General features: G+C 37.3%; 1 protein-coding gene across 3 annotated transcripts in view; it reads left to right on the top strand.

Annotated features, from left to right (window-relative positions):
- Positions 1-23,882, top strand: part of LOC147410740 (nudix hydrolase 3-like) — a 65,113-nt gene extending 41,231 nt beyond the window's left edge. For all 3 annotated transcript variants that reach the window (XM_086439638.1, XM_086439647.1, XM_086439655.1), the window contains 7 exons: positions 543-649; positions 817-985; positions 12,735-12,818; positions 22,492-22,586; positions 22,681-22,771; positions 22,859-23,005; positions 23,671-23,882. In XM_086439638.1, the coding sequence (XP_086295764.1) occupies positions 543-649; positions 817-985; positions 12,735-12,818; positions 22,492-22,586; positions 22,681-22,771; positions 22,859-23,005; positions 23,671-23,733 (756 nt within the window). In that variant the 3' untranslated portion in view covers positions 23,734-23,882. The remainder of the gene's footprint in view (positions 1-542; positions 650-816; positions 986-12,734; positions 12,819-22,491; positions 22,587-22,680; positions 22,772-22,858; positions 23,006-23,670) is intronic.
- Positions 23,883-25,618: the final 1,736 nt, after the last annotated feature.

Here is a 25,618-nt window from a genome sequence, read left to right as displayed (position 1 = left end):
TTCTACAACTTGGTATCAGAGAGTCGATCTCAGCAAGAGGAGCAATTTTTTTTCTTCCAATCCATCACAAGCTAGAAGGGCTGACGTCAGCCATACGACTGCTGACATCATCATCTGCTGATGTTAGCAGATTTCGGGTGAAGCACGCATAGATTGTGCATTCCCATATCAAAGAAATTGGAAACATCGGAAACAGAACTATGAGAAAATTAGTCATGAACTCTAATTTATTTTGCCTATTTGGTTGCAAGTATAAAGAATAGGAAGATTGACATTGTTGTGATTCACATAGTTGAAACAATGTTACTTAATATATCTTATATCTTGATCTATAAATAATAATAATAATAATAATGTTGATTCAAATCCCATTGTTCTTAGTTGATAGTTGTTATTCCTTTTTCATAGATATCTTCTTGTTATGTTAATTATGATTTATTATTCCCTTTTCCTACATGACTTCATGTTCTCTTTGCTGTGACAAAATAAAATTGGCATTGTAATATATTGACAAAAGTTGATAAGTTTTATTATTTTGTCAGGATGTGAAGGGTCCTCAAACTGTTGCCTTCAATTTGCCAAATGATGAGCGTATAGTAAAGGAGCGTGGAACATCAATGGTCATGCTCAAGAATGTCTCAGAGGCCAAGTGAATTTCTTCTTAATTAGTTCTTTTTTATTTGTTTATTTATTTTTTTTGAAAAAAAAAGGTACATTTTAAACTACATTCCTGGACAGTTCTTGCCATTTTCACTCGATATTGTGATTAGTTGGACTTGAAATCTAAACTTCATAATTTACCCTAATCCTAACCAGGTTCAAGCATATTCTTCAACCCCTAGCTGGAATATGTATTACAGAGGAGCAGAGGAAACACATTGATTTCAACTCTTTCTTCACTCATTCAATTTGCCATGAGTGCTGCCATGGGATTGGACCTCATACCATAACACTTCCAAATGGTCAAAAGTCCACTGTGAGATTGGTGAGATACATCAATTTTTCTGCTTATTTTTATTTGTATATTGAAATTTCTTTGCACAACCTACTTGTCAAATTGCACTTGCTACGATAATTTCTTGTTCATCTATTGAATCATTATAATATTGAGAGTCTCCAACATGCTTATTAGAGCACTTCCAGCTTATGTTGGGCTAAAAATAGTCACTTCTAGATACAGGTTGGTGTTGGAAGGGTGTCCTCTTTGTTGGTGGTTTTAAAGTTAGATATTTGTATGGGGATTATAAGTCATGTGCTGCCTTTCCAGAATTGTCCATCTTTAGCCTCAATGAAGATGTGTTGGGTCCAGAATGATTTGAAAGATCAAGGGATAGGGTGTTTGACTTGCAATGCATGGAAGCTTAGTTAGAGCACACCAGCTCTACACTTACAATACACACACCAACACTCCCCCTCAAGTTGGAGTATGCATGTCAAACATGCCCAGCTTGATAGAAACATCATGAAAAGTAGTAGGCCCAATTGGTTTGATGAAGATATCATCAAGTTGTTGAGAAGAGAAGACATGTTGAAGGATTATGGATTTATTAGAAACTTTCTCTAATAAAGTGCTGTTCTCCTTCAATATGCTTAGTCATCTCATGAAGGACTAAATAGGATGCAATTTTTTAAGTTGCTTCATTATCACGGTGAAGATGCAAGGAACCGCCAATGGAAAATCCCAACTCAAAAATGAAGGAATGAAGCCATAATATCTTTCAAGCTCCAGTCCACAAGTTATGGCTTGGTACTCGGCCTCAATACTAAAGTGAGCAGCAACATGTTGCTTCTTACTTTTTCATGAAACCAGGTTTCCTCCAAGAAATGCATAGTATCCAGAAGTAGAACGACGATCCGTGCTTGCTCCTGCCCAATCAACATCATTATATCTAGACATATCTAGATGGCCATGAGAACGGTACATAAATCCATGACTGAGACTAGATTTGATGTACTGAAGATTGCAATGGACAACAACAAGGTGAGAGGCACGAGTAGTATGCATGAATTGACCCACCAAGCTAATATCAAATGTGAGATCTAGTCGAGTGATAGTAAGATAAATGAGATGCTCCACAAGTAGCTGGTATACTAGAGGATCAGAAAGAAGATCATCATCACTCTCTTGAAGTGAATGCTTAGAATTCATAGGTGATGAAGAGGGTTTGCACCCTAGAATACCAGTATCACTAAGGAGATCAATGACATATTCTTTGAGAAGGAAATATTCATTTTCTTAAACGAGCCACCTCAAGACCAAGAGAGTACTTCAAACTACCCAAATCTTTGACCTCAAACATGCGACAAAGCTCATCCTTCACATAAGAGACAAAGGAAGAGTCATTCCCAGTAAGAATGATCTCGTCTACATAAACCAACAAAATAATACGTCCAATCTCACTGGAATGGGTGAAAATGATATGGTTGGAGTGGGATCTCTGAAAATCCCATGTGGATTACTATTTCACTCAAGTAAGGTAACCAAACACGAGTTGACTGTTTCAAACCATGTATAGATTTTTGAAGATGATGAACCTTCACATGAAACTCCGCCTGAAGCAAAAGGTTGGAGAAGGGTTCATATAGACCTCTTTCTTGAGATGCTCATGAAGAGCATTCTTCACATATAACTGATACATAGACCAACCCTGATTAGTAACAAGGGAAATAAAACACAAACAAATGTCAATTTGTCCACATGAGAAAATGTGACATCTTTGTTCTGATAGTAGGATTGAGTAGAACCCCGAGCAACTAGGATGAGCCTTGTACCGAGCAACATTGCTATCCAAGTTGTGATTCACAGCAAAAACCCAACCATAGCTAATGATGAGCTTCCCTGAAGAAAGAAAGACTATGTCCTATGTATGATTATGCTACAGAGCATTCATTTCTTCCTTCATCTTAGCTTTCCACTTAGAATGAATAAAAACATGGATAGTACAAGGATAGACATAGTATCAACAACAAAAAGAAAACTCTATAAGAGGGAGATATAGGTTGATAAAGAAGAATTGAGAAGAAGAATTGTCAAATCTCTTTCTAAGAGTTTGACAGTTATTTATATTAATAAAAGAGTGAATAGACAAAAATGTCCTTACACACAAGAAATCAAAAAATAAAAGCTATTACTAAAAACAATTAGGACTAAAATAACTAGATTATTTCCAATACTCCCCCTCAAGCTGGGGCAAATATATCAACTAAAACTAGCTTGTCAAGATGAGAATTGGTGATAGAAGGACCATCAAACATTGTAAGCATGTCGGCAAACTAATTTGAAAAAGGTACGAAGACTGTCTGAAGATCATCAGATCGAATTTTCTCCCTAAGAAAGTGAACATCTGGTTCTTTCGTGAAGAATTGAGTGAGAAGTAAGCATGATGCCAGACTTTATTATCACAAAACAGAGTGGAAGAGCCAGAGACTGGAAAATCTAGCTTCATCAACAAAGATCTAAGTCAAATAAGCTCACAAGTGCCAAGGGCCATAGCACGATAGCTTCAGCAGAAGAACGAAAAATCACACTCTGTTTATTACTTTTCCATGAAATCAGGTTATCACCATGAAAAATACAAAAATCAAAGGTAGATCTCCTATCTATAAGAGAACTAATGTAATCAACAATAGTAAAACAGGACAAATGTGATTGGGCAGTAGAAGAATAAAAAAACCCAAGACTAGGATGAGACTTCAAATAGTGAAAGATACAATAAATAGCATCAAGATGAGAGGTGTGTGGGGCATTCATGAATTGACTGATCACACTAACCGCAAAGGTCAAATCCAATCTCGTATTAGTCAGATAAATCAAGCGGTGTATGAGTCTCTGTATGAAGAAAAGACAGATAATAGATCACCTGCTTCTGCATGAAGGCGATGATTCTGATCCATAGGAGAGGAGGTAGGACGACAACTAAGCATACCGGTGTCCTAAAGAAGATCTAATGTGTATTTGTGCTACAATAATGAAATACCACGGTGAGAACAGGCCACTTCTATCCCCAAGAAGTATTTGAGGGGACTCAAGTCCTTAACCTCAAAAGCACGACCCAAAAACATCTTAACCCTATCAATCCACTATACATCATTTCCAGTCACTATAATATCATCCACATAAACCAAAACAATGGTGCAACGGCCATCCACTCCTCGACGAATAAAGCAAGTATGATCTGAGTGGCATCTGAAAAACTCCATAGATAAAAAGACCTTAGAAAATCGTTGAAGCCAGGCTTGAGGAGATGGTTTTGGGCCATATAAAGATTTGAGAAGATGACATACTTTCCCATAATATTCCTCCTGAAGATGAAACTCGAGAAGGGGTTCCATATATATAACCTCAATTAGATTCCCATTCAGATAGGCATTCACATCAAGCTGGTGAAGAGGCCATGAATGACACACAATTAAAGAATAAAGAGATGGACAGTAGAAAGTTTAGCTACAGGGGCGAATGTAGTATTAAAATCCTTTCCTGCAGTTGCATATATCCCTTAGCAAGTAGGCGGGCCTTGTATTGATCGATGGTGCCGTCCGCGAGATATTTGACAGTAAAAACTCATTTACAACCAACAGTCCCCTTCCCAGAGGAAAGGGGAACAAGCTCCTAAGTATGATTCTTCTGCAAAGTATCCATCTCAGCATTCATGGCTCCAATCCACTTAGGATATCGCAAAGCCTCTGATATAGATCGAGAAACTCGAATAGAATCAGTGGCAGCAAAGTAGGCTTGATAAGGAGAGAGTCCATGATAGGAAACAAACTGGATAATAGGATGATCAGTAACATACCCTCGATTACCTTTGCGAAGTGCAATAGGCAAGCAAGAGTTAGAAATAGATGGAATAGGAAGTGTAGAAGGGGTTATACCTGAGTCCAAGGAGGAAGTTGGCAAAGTTGGAGAAGGGCGACGGTGACGAGAGTAGACCTTCATGAGCGGCAAAGATAAAAATTGAGAGAAAAATGAAGAGGGTAGCATTGGGAGGAATCCTACAAAGATGAAGAGACTTGCAAAGAAAATGTAACACGAAAAAAGGTACATTTTCAAAAAAAGTGACATCGAAAGAATGAATCACACGATGGAAAAAGGAATCATGACAACGATATCTCTTTGACATAGAAGAATAACCCAAGAAAACACAACAAATGGTTTTATAATTTAATTTCGTGCGATGAGGAGTCCTGTCTTGAACAAAACAAATACACCCAAAGATTCTAGGTGTAATGGGGAAGAGAGTGCTATCAGGTCGAAGAACATGAAGAGGTACCTGTCTTCCTAAAGTATGATTCGGAATGAGATTAAGGAGAAAAGCAGCATTGAAGACTGACATATTCCAATATAACTTGAGAACTTACATCCTTCGAAGAAGACAACGTACAATAGTCATAAGGTGGCGATTCTTGCATTCCACCACCTCATGCTGTTCAGGATTGTATGGACAAGTCAACTGGTGAAGCATACCATGCTCGTAAGGGTGAGATTGAATCTCATCAGAAATATATTCCCCACCATTGTCATACCTAAGAGATTTAACAGTAATGTTGTATTGGGTTTGAATCATTTTCAGAAAATTAACAAAAATAGGGAGCATCTCAGAACAAGAATGCATCAAATAAACCCAAGTACAACGAGAGTAGTCATCAATAAATATAACATAATAATATCTATGACCATTAAAAGTAGTAACGGGAGAGGGCCCCCACACACCAGAATGAACTAAATCAAATATTGTATTAAATCGATGTATGCATGGAATATAAGAATTACGTGTGTTTAGAAAGCTCACACATATGACATTGAAACTTGTGTACACTACAAGAAGGTTTTAAAGCAGGAAATAAAGAATATAAGTGTTGAAAATTAGCATGTCGTAAACAATCTTACCATAAATCTAAAGTCTGAGAAAAAAACGTATGGCTCGCAAAAAGAGGAAGCACAGAAGCCAGAACAACAATAGGTTGAGGTTCAAACAGGTACAACTCATCCCTCTCATATCCCTTGCCAAAAATCTTCTCGAAGTCAGGTCTTGAAAAACACAGTGAGTAGGAAAAAAAGTTACGGAGCAATTTAAAGATTTAGTAATACTACTCACAGACAAAATGTTAAGAGATAGGTGAGGAACATGAAGCACATAATCAATGAAAACATTAGAGGATAAAGAGATGATACCCTTGTTGTGGATAGGTGTAAGGAATCCATCAACAATGCGAACCTCCCTATGAGTAGTAGGTACAATGGAATAAGTAAAATGGCTAGACTCACCGGTCATGTGATCAAACGCATCAGAATCAATTACTCAAGTCATTTGAGCAGAGTTAGATTGAGAGACATGAAATGCAGTGGATGTACCTAGAGGCATGGTAACTGAGGGCACAATGGAAGATGAGTAAGGTTGAGCCTGGATCTGATCTCGTACAATAGTGGCAATCTAGGTCTAGAGTTATTGCAGATCAATAATGCCAAGAGAAGTGAGGGATCAGTAGGAGGCACTGGAGATGATTCCACAATAGCAGCATGAGGATCAAGATGCCTCAAAGATGGAGTGGTAGAAGATCTCAACAAATGAGGATAGAGTTGATGGCTAATCTTCCTACAATGGCTGCAAGTAAGATCACTTCCTTTACCACGACCACGGCCTCCTCGGGCCACGACTCCCAGATCCCTAGGGACGAGAGCCGAATAACCCGAATTTGTAATTAGAGCCATCTGATCTGTATCCAGAGCAAAGAGAATACCAGGGGCTGAGAGGGAACGACACGACGATGTCCATCATCACTATCAATGATCGCAAATGTCTCAAACAGAGAGGGCAAAGGGTTGGTGTTAAGAATCTGCATCCGAAGTGCCTCAAACTCAGGACGTAAACCCATGAGAAACTGATATATTTGATGTCGAGAAATCCTCTTAACCACATACCCAGCTGCCTCTGCAGACAACTCAGTCATAAACTCATAATGAAGGAGTTCCTTCTACTGATACTGAAGAAAATCAAAGTAATCAGTTACACTCCGAGTCCCTTGGTAGCCTGAGCTATGTTTCTATAAAGTTCATAAATCCTTGAGTCATTCCTGGCATATGCACAAGTCTGAGTGAGTGCTGACCACAAAGATGAGATAGGCTCATGATACATAAACATGGTATAGATGCATTGCTCCATGGAATTAAATAGCCACCCAAGAATTATGTAGTTGTCGATTTTCCATTGTTCAAATTTGGGATCAGTGAGGGGTGGTTTAGTAATAGTGCCCAAAAGCCATCCGGTTTTCCTTCTACTACCCAAATAAAGACGCATAGACCGAGACCATGATTGAAAATTCTGACCATCGAATAAGGCAGTGGTGATGCGTTGGGTTGAGAAATTGGTCCAAAGAGTCGAGTTAGATTCCTTAGGCTTTGGATTTGTCGTCATTGCTTGTTAGGAAAGAAGAAACTTTGGTTTGAATGGAGATCTACCCGTAGTATTAACCCAAGGTGGAAGAAGCTATAGGTAGAAAGGGGGGCAACAACACTGTCGCAGGTCTCTTAGCAGCCCTAACAACAGTTCTACTCTGTCGCAAATCTCTAGGGGGTCCAACAAATTTGTTGCAACACATAGACAACAGTCTTACTTCTGTCGGCAACCCACATAACAGTTAGAAGCAGCCCAAACAGCAGGTCAGCAGTCCTACTGTTGTCGTATTCCTTCACAGGGTCCAATAGAGCAATCACAAACCTTCACAAACAGTGCTACTGCTGTTGCGATTCTTTTCAAGGTCCAATAGACTTGTCAAACTCTTCAGAAGGTCCAGCAGACTTGTTGCAAGTCTTCAAAAATAGTCCTACTGTTGTCGTAACACTTTAAACAGCCTGCTACTGCAATTGCAAAACTTCAAACAGCCTATTACTGCTGTTGCGAGTCACCAAGCAGCTTGATACTGTTTTTGCAACTCTTCACAGTCTGCTATTGCTATCGCAACTCTTCACATAGTCTACTACTGTTGTTGCAGGTATCCCTAGCCCATAGAAACTTATCGCAAGCAGCAAGTGCAAACCTTAATGCAGGTAAAAATCAACTCAATCAACCTATGAAAGATAGAAACCCTATCGTAGGGTAGAAGCATAGCGCAAAAGATATTTTCGCAGCATGTGAAAATTTTGATAGAATCCCTATCGCACATGCTATCAAAGGGAAGATGAGAAAAGAAGAAAAAAAGCCCCCAAAGGGGAGACCTTCTAACGAAGTTCCTACTAGGTTATTAGGTCTCAAAAATCTAGGGTTATTGATGGAGGGAGGAAGAAGATGAGAAAAGGAGAGAGGAGACTTCAAGATCTCACAAACCATAGAGGGGAACCCAAAGGGGGTCGATGGATCCTCTAGGCTCTGATACGAAGAAGAATTGAGAATAATAATTGTCAAGTCTTTTTCTGAGAGCTTGGCAGGTATTTATATTAATAAAAGAGTGAATAGACAAAAATGTCCTTACACACAAGAAATAGAAAAATAAAAGCTATTACTAAAAACAATTAGGACTGAAATAACTAGATTATTTCCAATAGATAACACATATACTGAGCAATAAGGTAAGCAGTGGAAACAAACTTACGAACTCTTTTTTGGAAAATAATAAGAAAATCTAGGTTAGAAGAATCAACAGAGGAAACATTAATATGAGATAAATCAGGAGACATGGCTAAAAGATTAAGATTACCAGTTGATGCTACCGACGAAAAAGATGGAGGCTATAATAGGATATAGGGGGGAATACAAGATTGTCAGTAAATATACGTGAGATGTTCACGTTGCTACAAAGAAGAGTCAGGAAAATTACTAAAACAGGTAAAGGAGTAGGAGATAAGGAAATCAATGCCGAATTGTCAAAAGAAAAATAGGGAAGTTGTCCAAAAAATGTGACGTCCATCAAAGTGAAGAAACTTTTGGAATGAGGATTAAAGCATGTATATTCCTTGTACACCCCATAATGGCCAACAAAAAATACAACGGATAGCAATATCCAATTTTCATTGACTAGGTTGATGATCTTGAACTCGAGGGTTAATAGAAAAAATAGATCTTGAGGATGGACAGAGTGAAAAGGAGTATGACCCTTAAGAACCTAGGAGTGCGTTTAATTAAGAAGTAGGTAGTAAGTAATGCCATTAACCAATATAACTTCAGTATGTACATACCTTGTAATAAAGAACGGATCACACCAAGAAGATGCCTATTCTTATGCTCGGCAACACCATTTTCTTGTGGGTTGTATGGACATTAAAATTGATATACCATACCATGTTGTTCAAGGTAGTAAAAAAATGAGTGGGAAATGTATCCACCACCATTATCAGAACAAAGAGATTTAATAAGAACACCATACTAGGTATGCACACAGCATGAAATTCTTGAAATTTTGAAAGAACATCATTTTTAGACTCCAAGAGATAAATCTATTTAGTTTGAGTACAATCATCGTTAAAAGATACAAAGTATCAAAATCCATAAATAGATTAGCCAAAGAAGGACCCCATGCATCAAAATGAAACGATGCATGCAGATGAACATGCCTAGTATGCTTAGAAAGTTCACATATGACATTGAAACTTAATAGATTTGCAAAATTGTCTAAGAGATGGAATCATTGAACATAATGTTTGAAAGCTCACATGCCCAAGGTTGGCTTGCCCCAAAAACAAGGTTTGATGAGTAGCTACGATAGGAAATGAAAATGTAGAGCCAAACATAGTAGTGGATCCAAGTAGTACAGCCCCCTCACTCAACACCTCTACCAACAATCATTTTCATATTGACCCCCTGAAAAATACAATGAGAGAGGTAGAAGATAACTACACAATTTAATTTGTTTGCTATGTAACTAACTAACAAAAGATGGGAGGAAGGACACATATAACACGTGAAAAAGAAAGAGATGAAGATACTTGAATGGTTCCTACCCCCCTAACAGGAGTAAAGAAACCATCAGCTAAGTTGTGGAATGACCAAAAATCATAGAGAACCCATGAGACTCACCCGTCATATGGTCAATAACACTTGAATCAATGACCCATCAAAGGGAAGATGATGAAGTAGAGGCAACAAATGCAGAGCTAGTTGTTATACATCACTTTGGGCCCACAAAAATTTATGTCTACCAATCAGACACATTTTCAAAAAATCAGAAGGACATGAGCAAGTATCAAGTATGGAGAATCCGAGGAAGAGCATAATATATTGCAAGCATAAAGACCAAGGGGATTTTCTATATAGAAAATTCTAATTCACTATATATAGAAGTCATCCTTCTTTGCTTCCTTTATTTTGCTTTCATTATATGTAAAGGCCACCCCTATTCCTCTATAAATAGGGAAGGATCTACTTCAAAATAGAGGAGAGAGCTTCCGAAGGAGAGGAACTCTGTCGAATTTGCAACTTGAAGATTCTAAAGGAAAATTTGGGAAATTTTCAAAGATTTGCTTTGTGTCTACTTTTCTCTTCTATCGAATTTCCGGGTAAGATCAGAAATCCTAATATTAATTACTGAATTCACTTCAAAATATAGAATTATGAAAGATCAGCTAAAAATTTGGATCCTAATTTATTATTTTGTACCAAATCTAAATGATCGAATCCAAATTGGATCCAACCAATTCATTACTTGTGAGATCAGATCCTCGATAACGGGGACGGGATAAAGAACTCAAGTCCAATGTCTCCCTCCATGGTTGTTCCGATAGTAAAATGTTGCCTCGAATGTCTTGAATCGAAAGTTGGATAGAAAATCCTTCAAGCCAAAAGAAGGGTGAACATAAATGGTATACAAACAATTATGGAAGTTCAATCATGTTCATGTCTCAAGTCTTATGTTCCATCGCCTTTGATTCTTTCAAAAAATTCATTTATTGAGTGGAAAATAGATGGGTTAAAACATTGGTTGAGTTAGAAATTAGAGTTTACGGACTCTAAGGTAGTAGAGGAGGAGAAAGAGAATGAAAAGAGACCATGAGAGAATCGATTGAGAGAGAGAATTGTTGGGTACAAATTTACATAGTTCGGGAGGAGAACGGCTAGTACGTGCAAGGGAAGGAAACGACCAGACTATATATCATAACCTAGCCATGGTCTCTGTTGAGAGATTGCCCACAACTCCTAAATGTATGATGACGCAATTGTGGCGACTCCACATTGGGGGACTCAGTGTAGGGTGGGAAAAAAAAGATCGACTGAAGGCGGAAGCTCAACTCAGCCTATTTTTTTCATTGCTTTCCCTAGCCTTCTGTTCCTTTCTTATCATAAATACCACTATGTAAGAAAGGACATGTAATTCCACTTAGTTACGCAAGTGTGACATCCACTTAAGTAAGCAAATGTAGTGGGGTGAAGGGGGGAAAATGAAAGATCGATTGAAGACAGAAGCTCAGCTCAACCTATTTTTTTTCATTGCCTCCCCCATCCTTCTCCCCCATTCTTATCATAAATGCCATTATGTAAGAAAGGACATGTAATCCCACTTAATTATATTAATTTGTCACTCACTTGAGTGAGCAAATGTAAATTCCTAGCATACCCTTATTTAACGAACATAATGATGGGGTAACTAATGAAGATCTACCTATAGGGTACAGATTGTTGAGCTTTCTCCCCCTTTTTATCATAAATGCCGTTACGTAAGAAAAAGGCATGTACTTCTCCTTGATTACATAAGTATGTCACCCACTTAAGTGAACAAATGTAAATTCTAAAAGTACCCTTATTAACAAACATGATGATGGGGACATTGAGTAGATCTCCCCCATAGAATCCGAAGTAGATGGTTAAAGTGTAGATGTGCTATGTGACCGATGCATAAACATCAAATTTTTTTTATTTTATTAGATGGTAGTAAGACTAGCTATACTAAATGTTGGGTGATCAAGAAGCATCTGAGAAAATGTAGGAGTGGCTCCAATAGGCCATAAACTAATACAAAGTTGATTGAGATGGCCGGGCATGTTACACACATGTCCATTACAGCCCAAGTTAGAATGAATATACAAATCGAAGGTGCTAATAAGACGAAAGGAAGACCCAAAAGAGTGTGGATTGAGATAGTGAAAGTGGATATGAACACACTGTCCATTATGGATGACATGATTTTGGGTACATTTGAATGGAGGAACAAGATTCATTTAGCCGACCCTAAATCTTTGGTATAAGGTTTTGACGATGTTGATGACAAATGACTAAATATTCTAACCAAACCAAGCATGACATTTTGACCGACCCCCCCCCCCCCCCCCCCCAAGTTGGAGCATACACATCATCCATGCCCAGCTTGAATCAAATTGCCTGGGGTATTGTTATTTAGGGCCTTAGTGAAGAGATACGCAAATTGTTTCTACGATGACAGTTAACTTCTCTGATTGCTATAGTTTTCTTTTTCTAATGAAATGATAGTTAACTTCTCTGTGTAATGTTTTTCTCTTGATCGATTGAGTTACTAGTAATGTGCATGGCTACCCAATTGTCACAATCATAATCGCAAAAGTCGCGTTTAAAATGTGTTTTTTTAAACGTCATTTTTAATTGGTTATGTGAAATTTACTAGGCATGTACTTTTCCTATTACTAAGAAATTTTTAATTGGATAATTGAATTTCGGGATGGCATTAACACTTGTCAATAGTTGAAAATTTTGTTGAAATATCAACATGACAGAGAAGCCATTATCTATAGCAAACATTGTTTAACTGACATGCTTATCTTTGTTGGTATGAAAAAGGAACTTCAAGAACTCCACTCGGCTTTGGAGGAAGCAAAAGCAGATATCGTTGGCCTTTGGGCACTTAAATTTCTCATCAACCAGGTTAGAGACTTCGATTGAGTTATGTTTTTACCTTTCAAAAAAAAAAAATCTAGTTATGCTTTTAATTCATATTGTTTGATCTTGATAACAATGGACCATATGTAGGATGGGTAGATTTTTTTTAATGACCAATGGTAGGTTAATTTAGAGGGAAATTTTCCAAAAATGATAATGCATCAAGGTTATATATGTATGGATCAAAACATATCATACCTTATATGGAATTAAGTACTAGAATTGAATTCTGTTTTTTTGGGCAAATCACAAAAATGTTACTTACCAATTCTAGATTAAGTTTGGCAATGTGAAAAGAATTTTGATTTTTGTACAAACCCGAAATATGGGTCACAAATGGTTGAGATCCTATAATTTTACCTTGATCCCCATGCCGATAGGGTACACCTGTAGCGCCCCTAAAATCTAACACGAATCCCCATGACTCCATGCTAGAATCCAATGCACTAAAACCACACTCCTAAAGATGGTAATAAAGTAAATAAGCAATACGATGAAACAATATAATATCACAGCGGTACACCCTAGTTATTTCACCTATTATTTTGACATGTCTATCAATGCTTCTTCGAACATTTCCTATCCTCATTTATGGGAAATACTTGACCCATCTTCAGGTTGTGCCTTAGCATGTTCTAATCTCAAGGTGATATTTTTTTTTTATTCTAGGGAAAAAATGTTTTTCCTGCCCCCACAACTCTTCCTCCTTTTGGGATACCAATGAAATTACCGGCTTTGACCGTGTCTAGTCCTAAAGGGGGTGAATAGGAAAATTTTAAATTATTTTCAATTTAAACTAAGGAAACAGTGAGTTTGACTAAATACTTTCCTAAGTTGATTCACCGGGTCCCAGAATCACTCTGTCTTGATGTGCAATTGTTGAATTTAATACTAAAATTCATCATATCTAATTCGTGTCATTCATAGCATTGTCATACATAGCATAATATTCATTCATGGCATTCATTCATTTAAGTGTAAGTTCATAGAGGCACTTGCACAAACACAAGACGCGTAGTTTTATAGTGGTTTCCCAAAATTCCTTCTTTTGGAACTTGGTGATCAATATCAAAAAAGGTTTATGGTTTACCTCTAACCGTTTACACAAAATTTTTATACCTAGGCTAAATTCTAAAACTTTAGGATCAAGAGAATCGCATTCTCCCGAAATGGTGAGTTTTGTGTCTCGGAAACTCATGAACCTCTACTTTTGTCAAGAGTCCTAGATTCTAACCAGAGCTTGGTTTTTAGGGTTGAACCAAGTAACCTCTTACAGTGATTTTGAAATGAAAAACAAAATAACAAAGACTTACTCAATTGCTAGACATATGTCGATCACATTTTTGAGGTCTTTGAATCCTTGAGTCCACAAGAGCTTTTTCGACGGTCCGATGTTCCAATCATGCCTGCAAGTTTTTCAACTCTTCGTACTTCACTCCTTGTTCTAATAGATGAGCCAATGTGATCAAGGGTTGAGGTAATGTGAAGAAGGTTCTAGGTGAGAGGCATAGAGGAGGTTGAGGATGGTCTCAATTAAATCTAGGTTCTCAAGGGTGTTGAAGATGCTCCAAAGTGTATAGGGGAGCTGGGAGCTCAAATCCTCAAGAATGATCAAGCCCAAGTGAAGCCAATGCTTCTCAATATAAAAAAACAAAGTTGGCAACAACTCTATGATCGGTGGCACTGAAAATCAATTCGGTGGTACCGAAAATTGCAACGATTATATTTTTGACCGTTGGGTACTTTCAGTGTAATCGAATAGACACCCTCTCTGTTAACTGAAAAAAGCTGATTTTTGGTGGCAAGGGAAGATTTTCGGTGGCATCGAAAATACTATTCCCAGAACTATAAAATACCATTTTTCAGACATTTTATGTTTTCTGGAATTCCGATGATCGATCAAGTTGGAAAACTACGTATTTTTACTAATAATAATTGACCTAAAGATCATCTTGGTGAAGGGGCATGGTTTAGGTGGTCTTATTACATTTTTTTGGTCTTGAGCACACATGAAACGTTTCGTCGAAGTGTCTGACCTTGCGTGTTGTTGTCGATGTCTTCACATGCTTTCCAATAGGAGCAAAGCTGACATACACCAAAATCTCAGGTTTGACAAAAACACAGTATTGACAACCAAGGCCATGCCCTTGGGTCTTTAGATTTCTTCTCGCACATCACCCTCGTTAGGCATTAATATTCTGCCAATTCTTTCAAGGTATCGTATTTGGTAAAAGTAATTGTGCTTGCTCTTTTTCGATCTTTAAGGCACCTTTTGGTTTTTTCTCGGGATCATGATTGTGCCTACTCAATTTTGCATAAGATGTAAATGTCAGAGATGTTACATTTTGCTTATTAATTATTTCTAGCCTTTATAAATTGGGTGAGTTTGGACTTGATACTTCTCACTTTCCATCTTCATCCTCAAGTGTTGGAATAATTTACCTATGTGGAGCTGTAAAAGCTATCCTATTCTCCTATCCCAGAATTAAGTAAAAACACTTTGCTTGACCTTATTTCTTTTTTCTATTTTTCCATGACTTCATTGATGGTTGAAGATTCTTTTCGTTAGAACCTTTTAGATCCAAATATAGCATACTTTTATGTCAAAAAAAAAAAAAATAGCATACTTAATATATGTTGGATAAAGTGTCATGATTGGGTGGAGACTCAGGTGAGACTTATTTCTACATGGATTAGCTTCAATTGAAACTTCTGTTTTCTTTTGAATTTAAAGATCTCCTCATTTTTTTGAGCATTTCCCGAGGAATGAACTACAACTTTGACCTTGTTGCATATGGCATCATACATTTGAAAGAGGAAGGCGAGCATGATCCTCTCTTCATCATGAATGATACTGATATTTAATGAATGTGTGTGTGTGTGTGTATGTGTGTGCGTGCTAGTGCTAAGCAAGCAAATGAAATTAAATAAATAATAAAAAATGATTACAGATCATTTAGGGTCATACCCCTATTACCAAGTGGACTCCAAAAAGAAGACAACAAAAGTGGCAAAAAGAAAAGAAAAAAATGTGGGGAAAGATTCCACCCCCATTGCTTGTTGGTTATTGAAAATCCAAATCCTTGAGTATGACCAATATTGAGCCCACGGTGGAGCTTGTATTGTGACCGTTTGAAGCCCCAATAGAGGTCACCAATGATTGACTTAAGTAGATCTCCTCTTTTGGGACAATGTCCCAGTAAGACTTGATCTTCACTTCTATGCTTCTTTCTGGGAAGTTCTTCATTAGCAATGGGCATTTGGCTGGTAAGGTATGACAGGGAAACTTTGGAGACTAGGTAATATTTTTTGTAGATAGTGGGATGGTTAGTTGGTGAGACTAGATATGGAGTAACACAAACATACAATTTCGGAGAGTTCTTTTGGAGCCCCAAAGGACTTAGAATAAGTAGGACCAAGACGGAGTATATAGTGTATAACTCAAAGGATAATGCATAGAGAAAGGAATGGGAAGTTTAACCTGATGGCTAGTAAACATCCCAGAGTGATTGAGAGAACTCAATAATCATTTAATTACTAAGCCCTAATTAGGCTTTAAAGGTGATTACATATTCTCATAAGTGGAAAAGACTAAAAAGGACAACAAAAATAAAAACATTAATAAATAGAGTTATTCAACACTCCCTCTCAAGTTGGTGCATGAATATCGGCAACGCCCAACTTGGACAAGACATTTTCAAAGGCAGTTTTGCTAATACATTTAGTAAGAATATCGGCAAGTTGTTGAGATGTAGGAACAAAGGGAGTGCAAATTTGCCAAAAAACAATTCTCTTTAATGAAAGGTCGATCAACTTTGATATACTTCGTTTTGTCATGCCAAATTGGATTTTCTGCTATGTTAATAGCTGATTTATCATCACAATATAGTGAAAATGGGGTTGTCATAAGAAGACACAAATCAGCTAGTAAGGTCTTGAGTTACAATAACTCACACACTCCAAGTGCCATAGCTCTGTACTCTGACTCAGCATTGGACCGAGAAATCACGTCCTATTTCTTACTGCGCTAAGTTACCTAGTTGCCACCAACTTTAGTACAGTACCCAGAAATGGACCGTCTATCAGTCACTGAGCCAACATAATTTGCCTTAGTCCATGCCTCAACGCGAAGATGACCATGATTATTGAACAAAATACCGCGACCAGGATATCCCTTAAGATATCTAAGAATACAATAGACAACAGTAAGATGGGATGTGCGAGGAGAGTACATAAACTGACTTACAACACTAACAACATAAATAATATTAAAACGAGTCATAGACAAGTAGATCAATTTTTTCACAAGATGCCGATACTGACCAATATTCGACAAACACTCTCCCTCAGAATCAGCAAACCTGTGATTTTTCTCAATAGGAGTATCGGCGGGACGAGAACCTAGTTGACCGTAGTCACTAAGTAAATCAAGGACATATTTACGCTGAGAGATAAAGATACCAGATTGGGACCGTGCAATCTCAATGCCTAAAAAATAACGAAGATGCTCAAGGTCCTTAATTTCAAATTGATGACCTAAGTAAGATTTTACTGTTGTCATGCAGTCACAATCTTCTTCAGTAAGCACAATATCATCCACAAACAATCAGAGCGACAGTTTTTCCTTGGGAGTGACACAGGAAAAAAATATGATCAATAGAACTCTGATGGAAATCAAACTGATGCCTTGCCTTAGTAAAGCGCTCAAACCATGCGCAAGGAACCTGCTTTAGTCCATAGAGAGAACGACGAAGATGATAGACATGTCCAGAGGAAGCAGGTGTAAGAAAATCAGGAGGTTGGACCATATAGACTTCTTCCTAAAGATCATCATTAAGAAATGCATTCTTGACATCTAACTGAAAGAGGGGCCACCCTCTGATAGCAGCAATAGAAAAGAAAACTCGAATGGTGGTCATCTTGGCAACAAGAGCAAATGTCTCCTGATTATGAATTTCATAAGTCTAGGCATAACCTCTAGCCACTAGACGGGCCTTATAACGAGCAATAGAACCATCAGGATTATGCTTAATAGCGAACACCTAACGGCATCCCACAACTTTCCTCCCAGACGGAAGAGGAACTAGTTCCCAAGTCTGAGTTTTTTTAAGAGCATTCAATTCATCAATCATAGCTGCTCGCCACTCAGGATGGACAATAGCCTCTAAAACAGTATTAGGAAGAGAAACAACGGAAACAAAAACAAGAAAACTCCAATAAGAGGGTGTGAGAGCAGAATCAGATACATAATTAGAAATGAGATAAGTACAAGTGTGCTTACCCTTGTGAGTAGCGATAGGACAATCATCACAAGGGACAGTAGAAGGCGGAGTTGGAGGCAAGGAAACGAGCTGGTCTATCATAGAAGTGATAGTAGTATTGCGGGGCTGCCGAGAGTAACCCTGCAATCGATGAGGTGATGGACTGACAAGAAATGTAGAAGGAGGAACAGGCATGGGAAGAGGAAATAATAAGGCAGAGATGTCATCATCAGGGGTATCTAGAGGAAACCACTTAGATTGAATATCAATTGACCCAATGTAGTATGGGACATACTCAAAGAAAGAGACATCTCGAGAAATGAAACGCCTTCAAAAGGGAGGATGATAACAGCAGTATCCTTTCTGAATAGAGGAATAACTAAAAAAATACATTTTTTGAAAAAAACAGAAGCACCCAAACACATGCGGAGGAAGTGAAAAAATGAATCATCTGGATGGAGCTATAGGAAGGGAGTGGCGAACTGAAGAACTCGGGAGGGGTTTCGATTAATAAGGTAAACAACAGTAAGAACTGCATCAATCCAATAGGATTGTGGCATGTTTATGCCAATAGAGAAGGTACATGATATTTCCAGAATATGGTGATTTTTCCTTTCTGATCGACTATTTTGCTGAGGAGTCGTAACATTGGATATTTGATGCTCAATGCCATACTCTAAACAAAGCTTCAATACTTCATTATAGGTGTATTCCATACCATAATCATAACAGAAAGTCTTGACAGTACGATCAAACTGGGTATGAATCATAGCAAGAAATTGCTTGAAAATCCCATATACTTCACTCTTGTGTTTCATAAGATAAACTCAAGTGGTACGACTGTGGTCATCGATGAACAAAACAAAATATTGAAAACCAATAGTGGTTGTGACGGGAGAAGGACCCCATACATTAGAATATATTAGGTCAAACGGAGCAGGTGCAATAATATTCATACTAATAAGATAATGAGAATGAACATGTTTAACTAATTGACAAATTTCACAAGAAAAATCAACCAAATTGGCATTATTAAATAAAGTAGGGAACATGTGTTTCAAATATCCAAAGAAAATATGGCCTAAACGTAAGTGTCAACGCATTGCCTTATTAGTCTAACTACTACTACTAAGCTGAGAAATAGAATGGGTGCTAGGTAAAACAGGCGTCCAAGAGATACAAGCCATTCACTTAACGTCCAGTGCCAATCGTTCTCTTCAACTCCAGATCCTAAAAGACACAATGAGAGGGAAAAAAGATTACACTGCAATTCAAATGTTTGGTAATATTACTAATAGAGATAAGATAGTAAGTTGAGGATCATGCAGTGTATTAGTTAAGGATAAAAGTGTAATAGAAAAATGATCTTAACCAACGATAATAGATAAAGAATCATCATCAAGGGGAACCTTGTGATGACTAGAACAAACACTATAGGTTTTGAATAGGAAGGACGTACCGATCATGTTATCTGAGGTAGCAGAATCAATGATCCAGGATGAGGAAATGGTGGAAACACTGTGTAGATGCAAAGGTACCTGAGTGAACAAAAATAGAGACCGGCTGAGATGAAGTCTCCATTTGATTGAAAAATTGCCTGAACTTGTCAATCGTTGAGATAGTTGACGTTGCTGATTAGGATGACTATGAAGCGCATAGCAACGGACCTTCACGTGACCCAACTTTCGACAATGATCACACTTATGTTGTTGATGTATAGGCAAAGATCGACTGTGAGGTTGTGGAGAAGGTATGCGAGCAAGCTTTGTAGAGTGGTCTTGAGAAGAGTGGGGTAGGATTGTTGTATGACGACTCTCATCAGCTAAGACATAAGAATATGTAGTTTGTAGGGACGGAAAGGAATCCATAACCAATAAATGAACTCTTAGATTATTAAACTCATCCTGGAGACCGGCTAGAAACTGAAAGACTCGATTCTTATCCATATCGACGCATATAATACCTCATCGAGAGGGTCCTTCTAAGCATAGGACGCGAAATAAAATGTCAACTCTTCCCATTGAGCACGAAGTTGTGATATATAGGTGGTGACTGAAGAGTCACCTTGTGAAAGGCGGGAAATCTCACGCTTTAAGTTCAAGATTTGAACATTGTTTTGACGTTGTGAGTAAATACTCTCTGTGGACTCCCATATCTGGCTTGCAGTCTTAGAGAACATAAAATCAGCAGTAATGTGTGGTTGCATAGATGTAACCTGTCAAGAACGGACCATAGAGTCATTAGCAAACTATTGGGGGTAAGTAGTGTCAGTTGGTGGAGGTTGTTTTTCTGCCCCTGTAAAGTAATGATTTTTCCTTTTCCACCAATAAACATTTCGATCGTGCCCAAAGAAGATAATTAGGACCATCTAATTTTAAGGTGGTAATTTGGATGCCTTGGAAAGTCGGTCGAACGAGAGGGAAGACCACCCGATCCATCACTATTACTAGTGATCGAGGAAAAATATGTCTCAGAGGCCATCAAATAGTCGATGTGCTTTGGTTTGAAGAGAGTTCAAATAAGAAACTGATCGCAGCACCCTAAAGGTGGCAATACACAATCTTAAGACGTGGAAGGTGATCAAATACTGTTGTAGGTGACCAGAATAGTATTTAACTCAATCGTAGGGCACCAAGGGACAGTTCTGCCGTTGTCGTAAGCTTCAAACAACAAGTTGATGTTGTTGTTACCTTCAAACAACCACACAGATGTGAGCACAGCCCCAAAACAGCCTTGCTGCTATGATCGCAAACCAAAGGCACCCCAGGTGCTGTCATAAGCCTCCACAGGCTATGCCGTTGTTGTCGCAAGTCTTCAAAGGCACCCCAGGTGCTGTCGCAAGTCTCCACAGACTAATCAGCTGCTATCGCAGGTTGTCAAAGGCATCCACTGACTATGATACTGTCATAACTATTGTCGCAAGGTTCTGTGGATGATCCAAGGGCCATCATTTTGGCCTAACAACAACTCTATTGTTGCCGTAGGGCTTTAATGTATTCTAACAACTCTATCGCATGGTGCGATAAAACCCCTTTAGGGGTGATGTTTTAATCCAAGACGAGAAGTGTCTTTCAAGACCTGTTGAATATGGATTTAAGAGAGGAGGGGGACGATGGGGTTTGTAGCAAGGAGGGGTGGGGGCGATGAGGTAGGTTTTGATACCAAGTTGAATTGAGAGAACTCAATAATCATTTAATTATTAAGCCCTAATTAGGCTTTAAAGGTGATTACATATTCTCATAAGTGGAAAAGACTAAAAAGGACAACAAAAATAAAAACACTAAAAAATAGAGTTATTCAACAAATGGAGAGAGATTGAGATAGATAGTTTCCTTAGAATTAAAGCTATATGGGTAATGGGGAGGTGTGATTCTGAAGTGCTCTTTCGGATGTAGCTTAATCAAATTGAAAGGAAAATTTTAGAGGAACCTAGTAAGACTTGACTATGTGTTATGGAGTGAAATGTTGTACGATCAAGAAACATGTTCATAGATTGGGCACAACTTGGATGAGGATGCTAAGATGGATGAGTTGATAGACAGAAAAGATTAAATTAGAAATAAACTCATTTATGAAAATGTGGGAGTAGCCTTAATAGGTGATAAACGAAGGGAAAGTCGATTGAGATGGTTTGATCATTTGCAACTTGGACCGACAACCTTCTTTGTTAGAAGGAACACATGCAAGTTGAAGCTTCTAGAGGACTGAAAGGATGACTAGGAAAGGACATTGGATTGATGGAGTGGAATGGAAATACTTGAATTAATAGAAAACATGGATTGGAGAGAAATGAATGAAGCAATGTGAATTGTTCCACCTTATTACAATTTTTTGGGATAAGGCTTTGATGATGAACATAATGATGATCACCAGGCAATTTTTCATCAACAAAATTCTTCGAAGGCGGCCATCTTCTTGGTGTGTCAATGTTGACAAACTCATAGTGCTCAAAGATACACATTCGTTTGATGGAGACAAGTAAGAATTGCAATTCAGTGCATGAGATACACCACATCATTAACAATGCCACTTCAATCTACAGCGTGAATAACGAGCACGGTTGATTAATTATAACCACACATTTATTGTTCAAATAATCAATAGATTGGATGGTTACAATTTGTTGATTAGATTGCAATTCATAGTAGTAAGCTTATTTCATGGGGGTTTAGCCATTGGTACTTTATATTCCCTCTGAAATAAAATGCTCACAATTTCCAAATCGAGTCATTCTACTAAGCTGAAGGTAATAAACTTGTTTGTTTCTTCTCTAATGTTGAAAGTTATTTCTCCAATAAATAACTTAAAATTTTTGTTCTCTTTGATAGTCTTCTAATTTTAAGGCCTAAAATGTTTATTGGGATCTATTTGATGAATTTTCTCTCTCCTTGCTGCAGGGATTGCTTCCGAAAACCTTGGTAAAGTCTATGTATGTTTCTTTCCTTGCGGGATGCTTCCGATCAATACGTTTTGGGTTAGACGAAGCACATGGGTAGTTACTGATCGTTTTATCTTACTTAATGGCCCGTTAAGTGTTTACTGCTACTGCATTCAATTTTTGACTGATTTGTTACTAAATGAACCAGAAAAGGACAAGCTTTGCAGTTTAATTGGTTATTCGAGAAAGGAGCTTTTATTTTACACTCAGATGGGACATTTTCTGTCAATTTTGCCGAGGTACCATTCCATAGTTCCTGAGTTTTACAATTTAGAGTTCTCAAGGAACAAATTTCCAAGGCATAAAATTTGTTGTGCTATTGAAAGGTTGAAGGAGCTGTTGAGGGCTTAAGCAGGGAGATACTAACAATACAGGCAAAAGGTGACAAAGCTGCTGCAAAGGCACTCCTTCAGGAATACTGCGAAATGACGCAACCATTGCGAGTCGCACTTGATAGACTGGAAAAAATTAAGGTATGGTGCTCTGTTCTTAAATGCAAATCAATAAGGTTTTATTATTGTTAAAAAGGATATTTTTTGTAGTTTTGAAAACTAACAACCTTGATTATCGGGATTATGGAGTCATGGGTTGCGATTTTATTTGTTTTTGACCAAAATGACCTGATTATATTAAGTTTAAATGCAAAGTGGGGAGCATTTATGAGATCCAAATTTTGGTCTCTTGTGGCAAATCGTTTTCCTAGGGGGGAGCAGTGAGAAAAGATTTTCCACTTGAAGAAGCAAATCTTATGGGCAATGCAAATCCTTACCCCGCTTTTTAAATTTACTTTGCTGTCAAACACGGTGAAATACGAGTTTTCCACAGTAAATGATTTGCCAGTGTTTTGCCTTGCAATCAAAGTTGCGTTTATTTGTAACGACCACAAGAGATAAGTGCTTATTCTAAATTCTAGTATTATAAATGAGAAATGGCCATGCATAAACACAGTGCCAAAGATACTAGGTGTGTTCAATGTTTTTAACTTAGAGATTCGTTTATAAATGATCAATGATGCCACGAAGCATCACTTTAATAATCATCATCATCATCATCAAACATGTTTTTTTTAAGCCCCCTATTTTCATAATATTAACGAAACTGAAATTTGGTCATGTTAATCATCTGCCATTGATTTCAGGTACCAGTGGACATCGTTCCCATATTTAGTGCTGCTGACAAAATATTGCAGAAAAATCTTTAGAAGACAAGCCTTGTCTCCCTCCCTTCTTTCAAGCTGAAGGGTGCCCCGTTGACTTATTTGATCAATAATGATTTTATTCCTATTGTTGACTTTATTTATTATTAATGTCACTTCCATACTTTCAAGCTAGAAATACACTTTCATCTTTATCCATGACTCATAGTTCGTAATGATCGCCCATTGGTAATTGTGGGGAGTTCGGTCGGGTAGGGTGGAGGGGTTCAGGAATAATTCGGCAATAGAAAGCTTTGGAAAAAGTCGATAAAGTTGGGAAAATATCGGATAAATTAAAAAATAAAAATGATTTTTTGAGTTTAAAAAATGTGTATATATACATGGGTCGGGTCCGTAGACTCACATTGCGACACACCGTTTTGTCTTGTATGGGTAAAAATGTTTGGAATGGGCTGATTTTTTGTGAGGATGATCTCTATGGTGAGGAGATCATCCTTGCCAAAAATCAGCTCATTATGAAACTTCTAGCCCCATGTTTACAAGTTGAAAAATTTTAGACCGTCCAATTTTTGTAAATCAATTTTGATGGGGTTAGAAGTTTTGGAATGAGATGATTTTTTTGTCAGGATGATCCCCTCATCACAGAGATCATCATCACAAAAAATTAGCCCATCCAAACATTTTTGCCCATGTAAGACAAATGGTGTGTCGCAATGTGAGTTAATAGGGGTCGTAATAACGCTATCCTATATATATATATATATATATATATATATATATATATATATATATGGGTAGCGTTCTTTTGACAAAATCTTAGACAACATTTTAGATAAAATTTTGTCTTATATGGGTTAAAATTTTTAGAATGGCTGATTTTTTGTGGGTCAGCACTATAGTTAGTAGATCATCCTCACAAAAAATCAGACAATTTTGAAACTTCTAACCCCATGAAAAATGATTACAAATGAATGGTAAAAATTGACTGTTCACGATTCTTTATCTTATAAATTAAGGTTAGAAATTTTAGAATTGGTTGATTTTTTTTATGAAGATGATTTTCTCACCATAGAGATCATCCTCACAAAAAATCAGCCCATTCTGAAAATTTTAGCCCATATGAGACAAAATGTATTATCTAGAATGTTGTTTAGGATTTTGTCAAAAGAATGCCACCCATAAAAAATCAGTCCATTCTAAAATTTCTAACCCTAATTTATAAAATGAATTTTGAACCGTCAATTTTTAAAGTTAGTTTATAATCACTTTTCATGGGGTTAGAAGCTTTAGAATTGGCTGATTTTTTGTTGTTGTTGTTATTGTTGTTGTAAGGATGATCTACTGATTATAGAGATCATCATCATAAAAAATCAGTTCATCATCATAAAAAATCAGTTCATTTCAAAAATTTTTAATCATATAAGACAAAACTTTGTCTAGAATGTTGTATAGGATTTTGTTAAAATAACGTTACCCATATATACTATATCCACAACGTGTTTTATCCTATTAGCTAAAAGTTTTGGATTGAGCTGATTTTTGGTGAGGATGATATCTATGATGAGGAGATCATCATCACCAAAAATCAGCTCAATCTAGGATTTTTAAACTCGTCAAAAGTAATTTTCAAAAAAATGGGCTATCCACGATTCTTCAACTCATAAATATGGGGTTTGAAGTTTTAGAATTAGCTGATTTTTTGTGGGGATGATCTCTTGTCATATAGATCGTCATCACAAAAAATCAGCTCAATTAAAAACTTTTAGCCCATATAGGACAAAACACGTTATAGATATATGAGTAGATATATGTGTACACAGATCTTAATTTATATATATATATATATGGGACATGTTCAGCACCAAACATTTTGGCAAAACATTTTTTAAAACATGGGTTAAAGTTTGGAATGGGTTGATTTTTGGTGAGG

Source organism: Akebia trifoliata, chromosome 1, assembly GCF_017979445.1.
Source record: "Akebia trifoliata isolate Shusen 1 chromosome 1, ASM1797944v1, whole genome shotgun sequence".
NCBI lineage: Eukaryota > Viridiplantae > Streptophyta > Magnoliopsida > Ranunculales > Lardizabalaceae > Akebia > Akebia trifoliata.
Note: the sequence above shows the minus strand (reverse complement) of the source record. Positions and strands in the feature narration are given on the sequence as shown.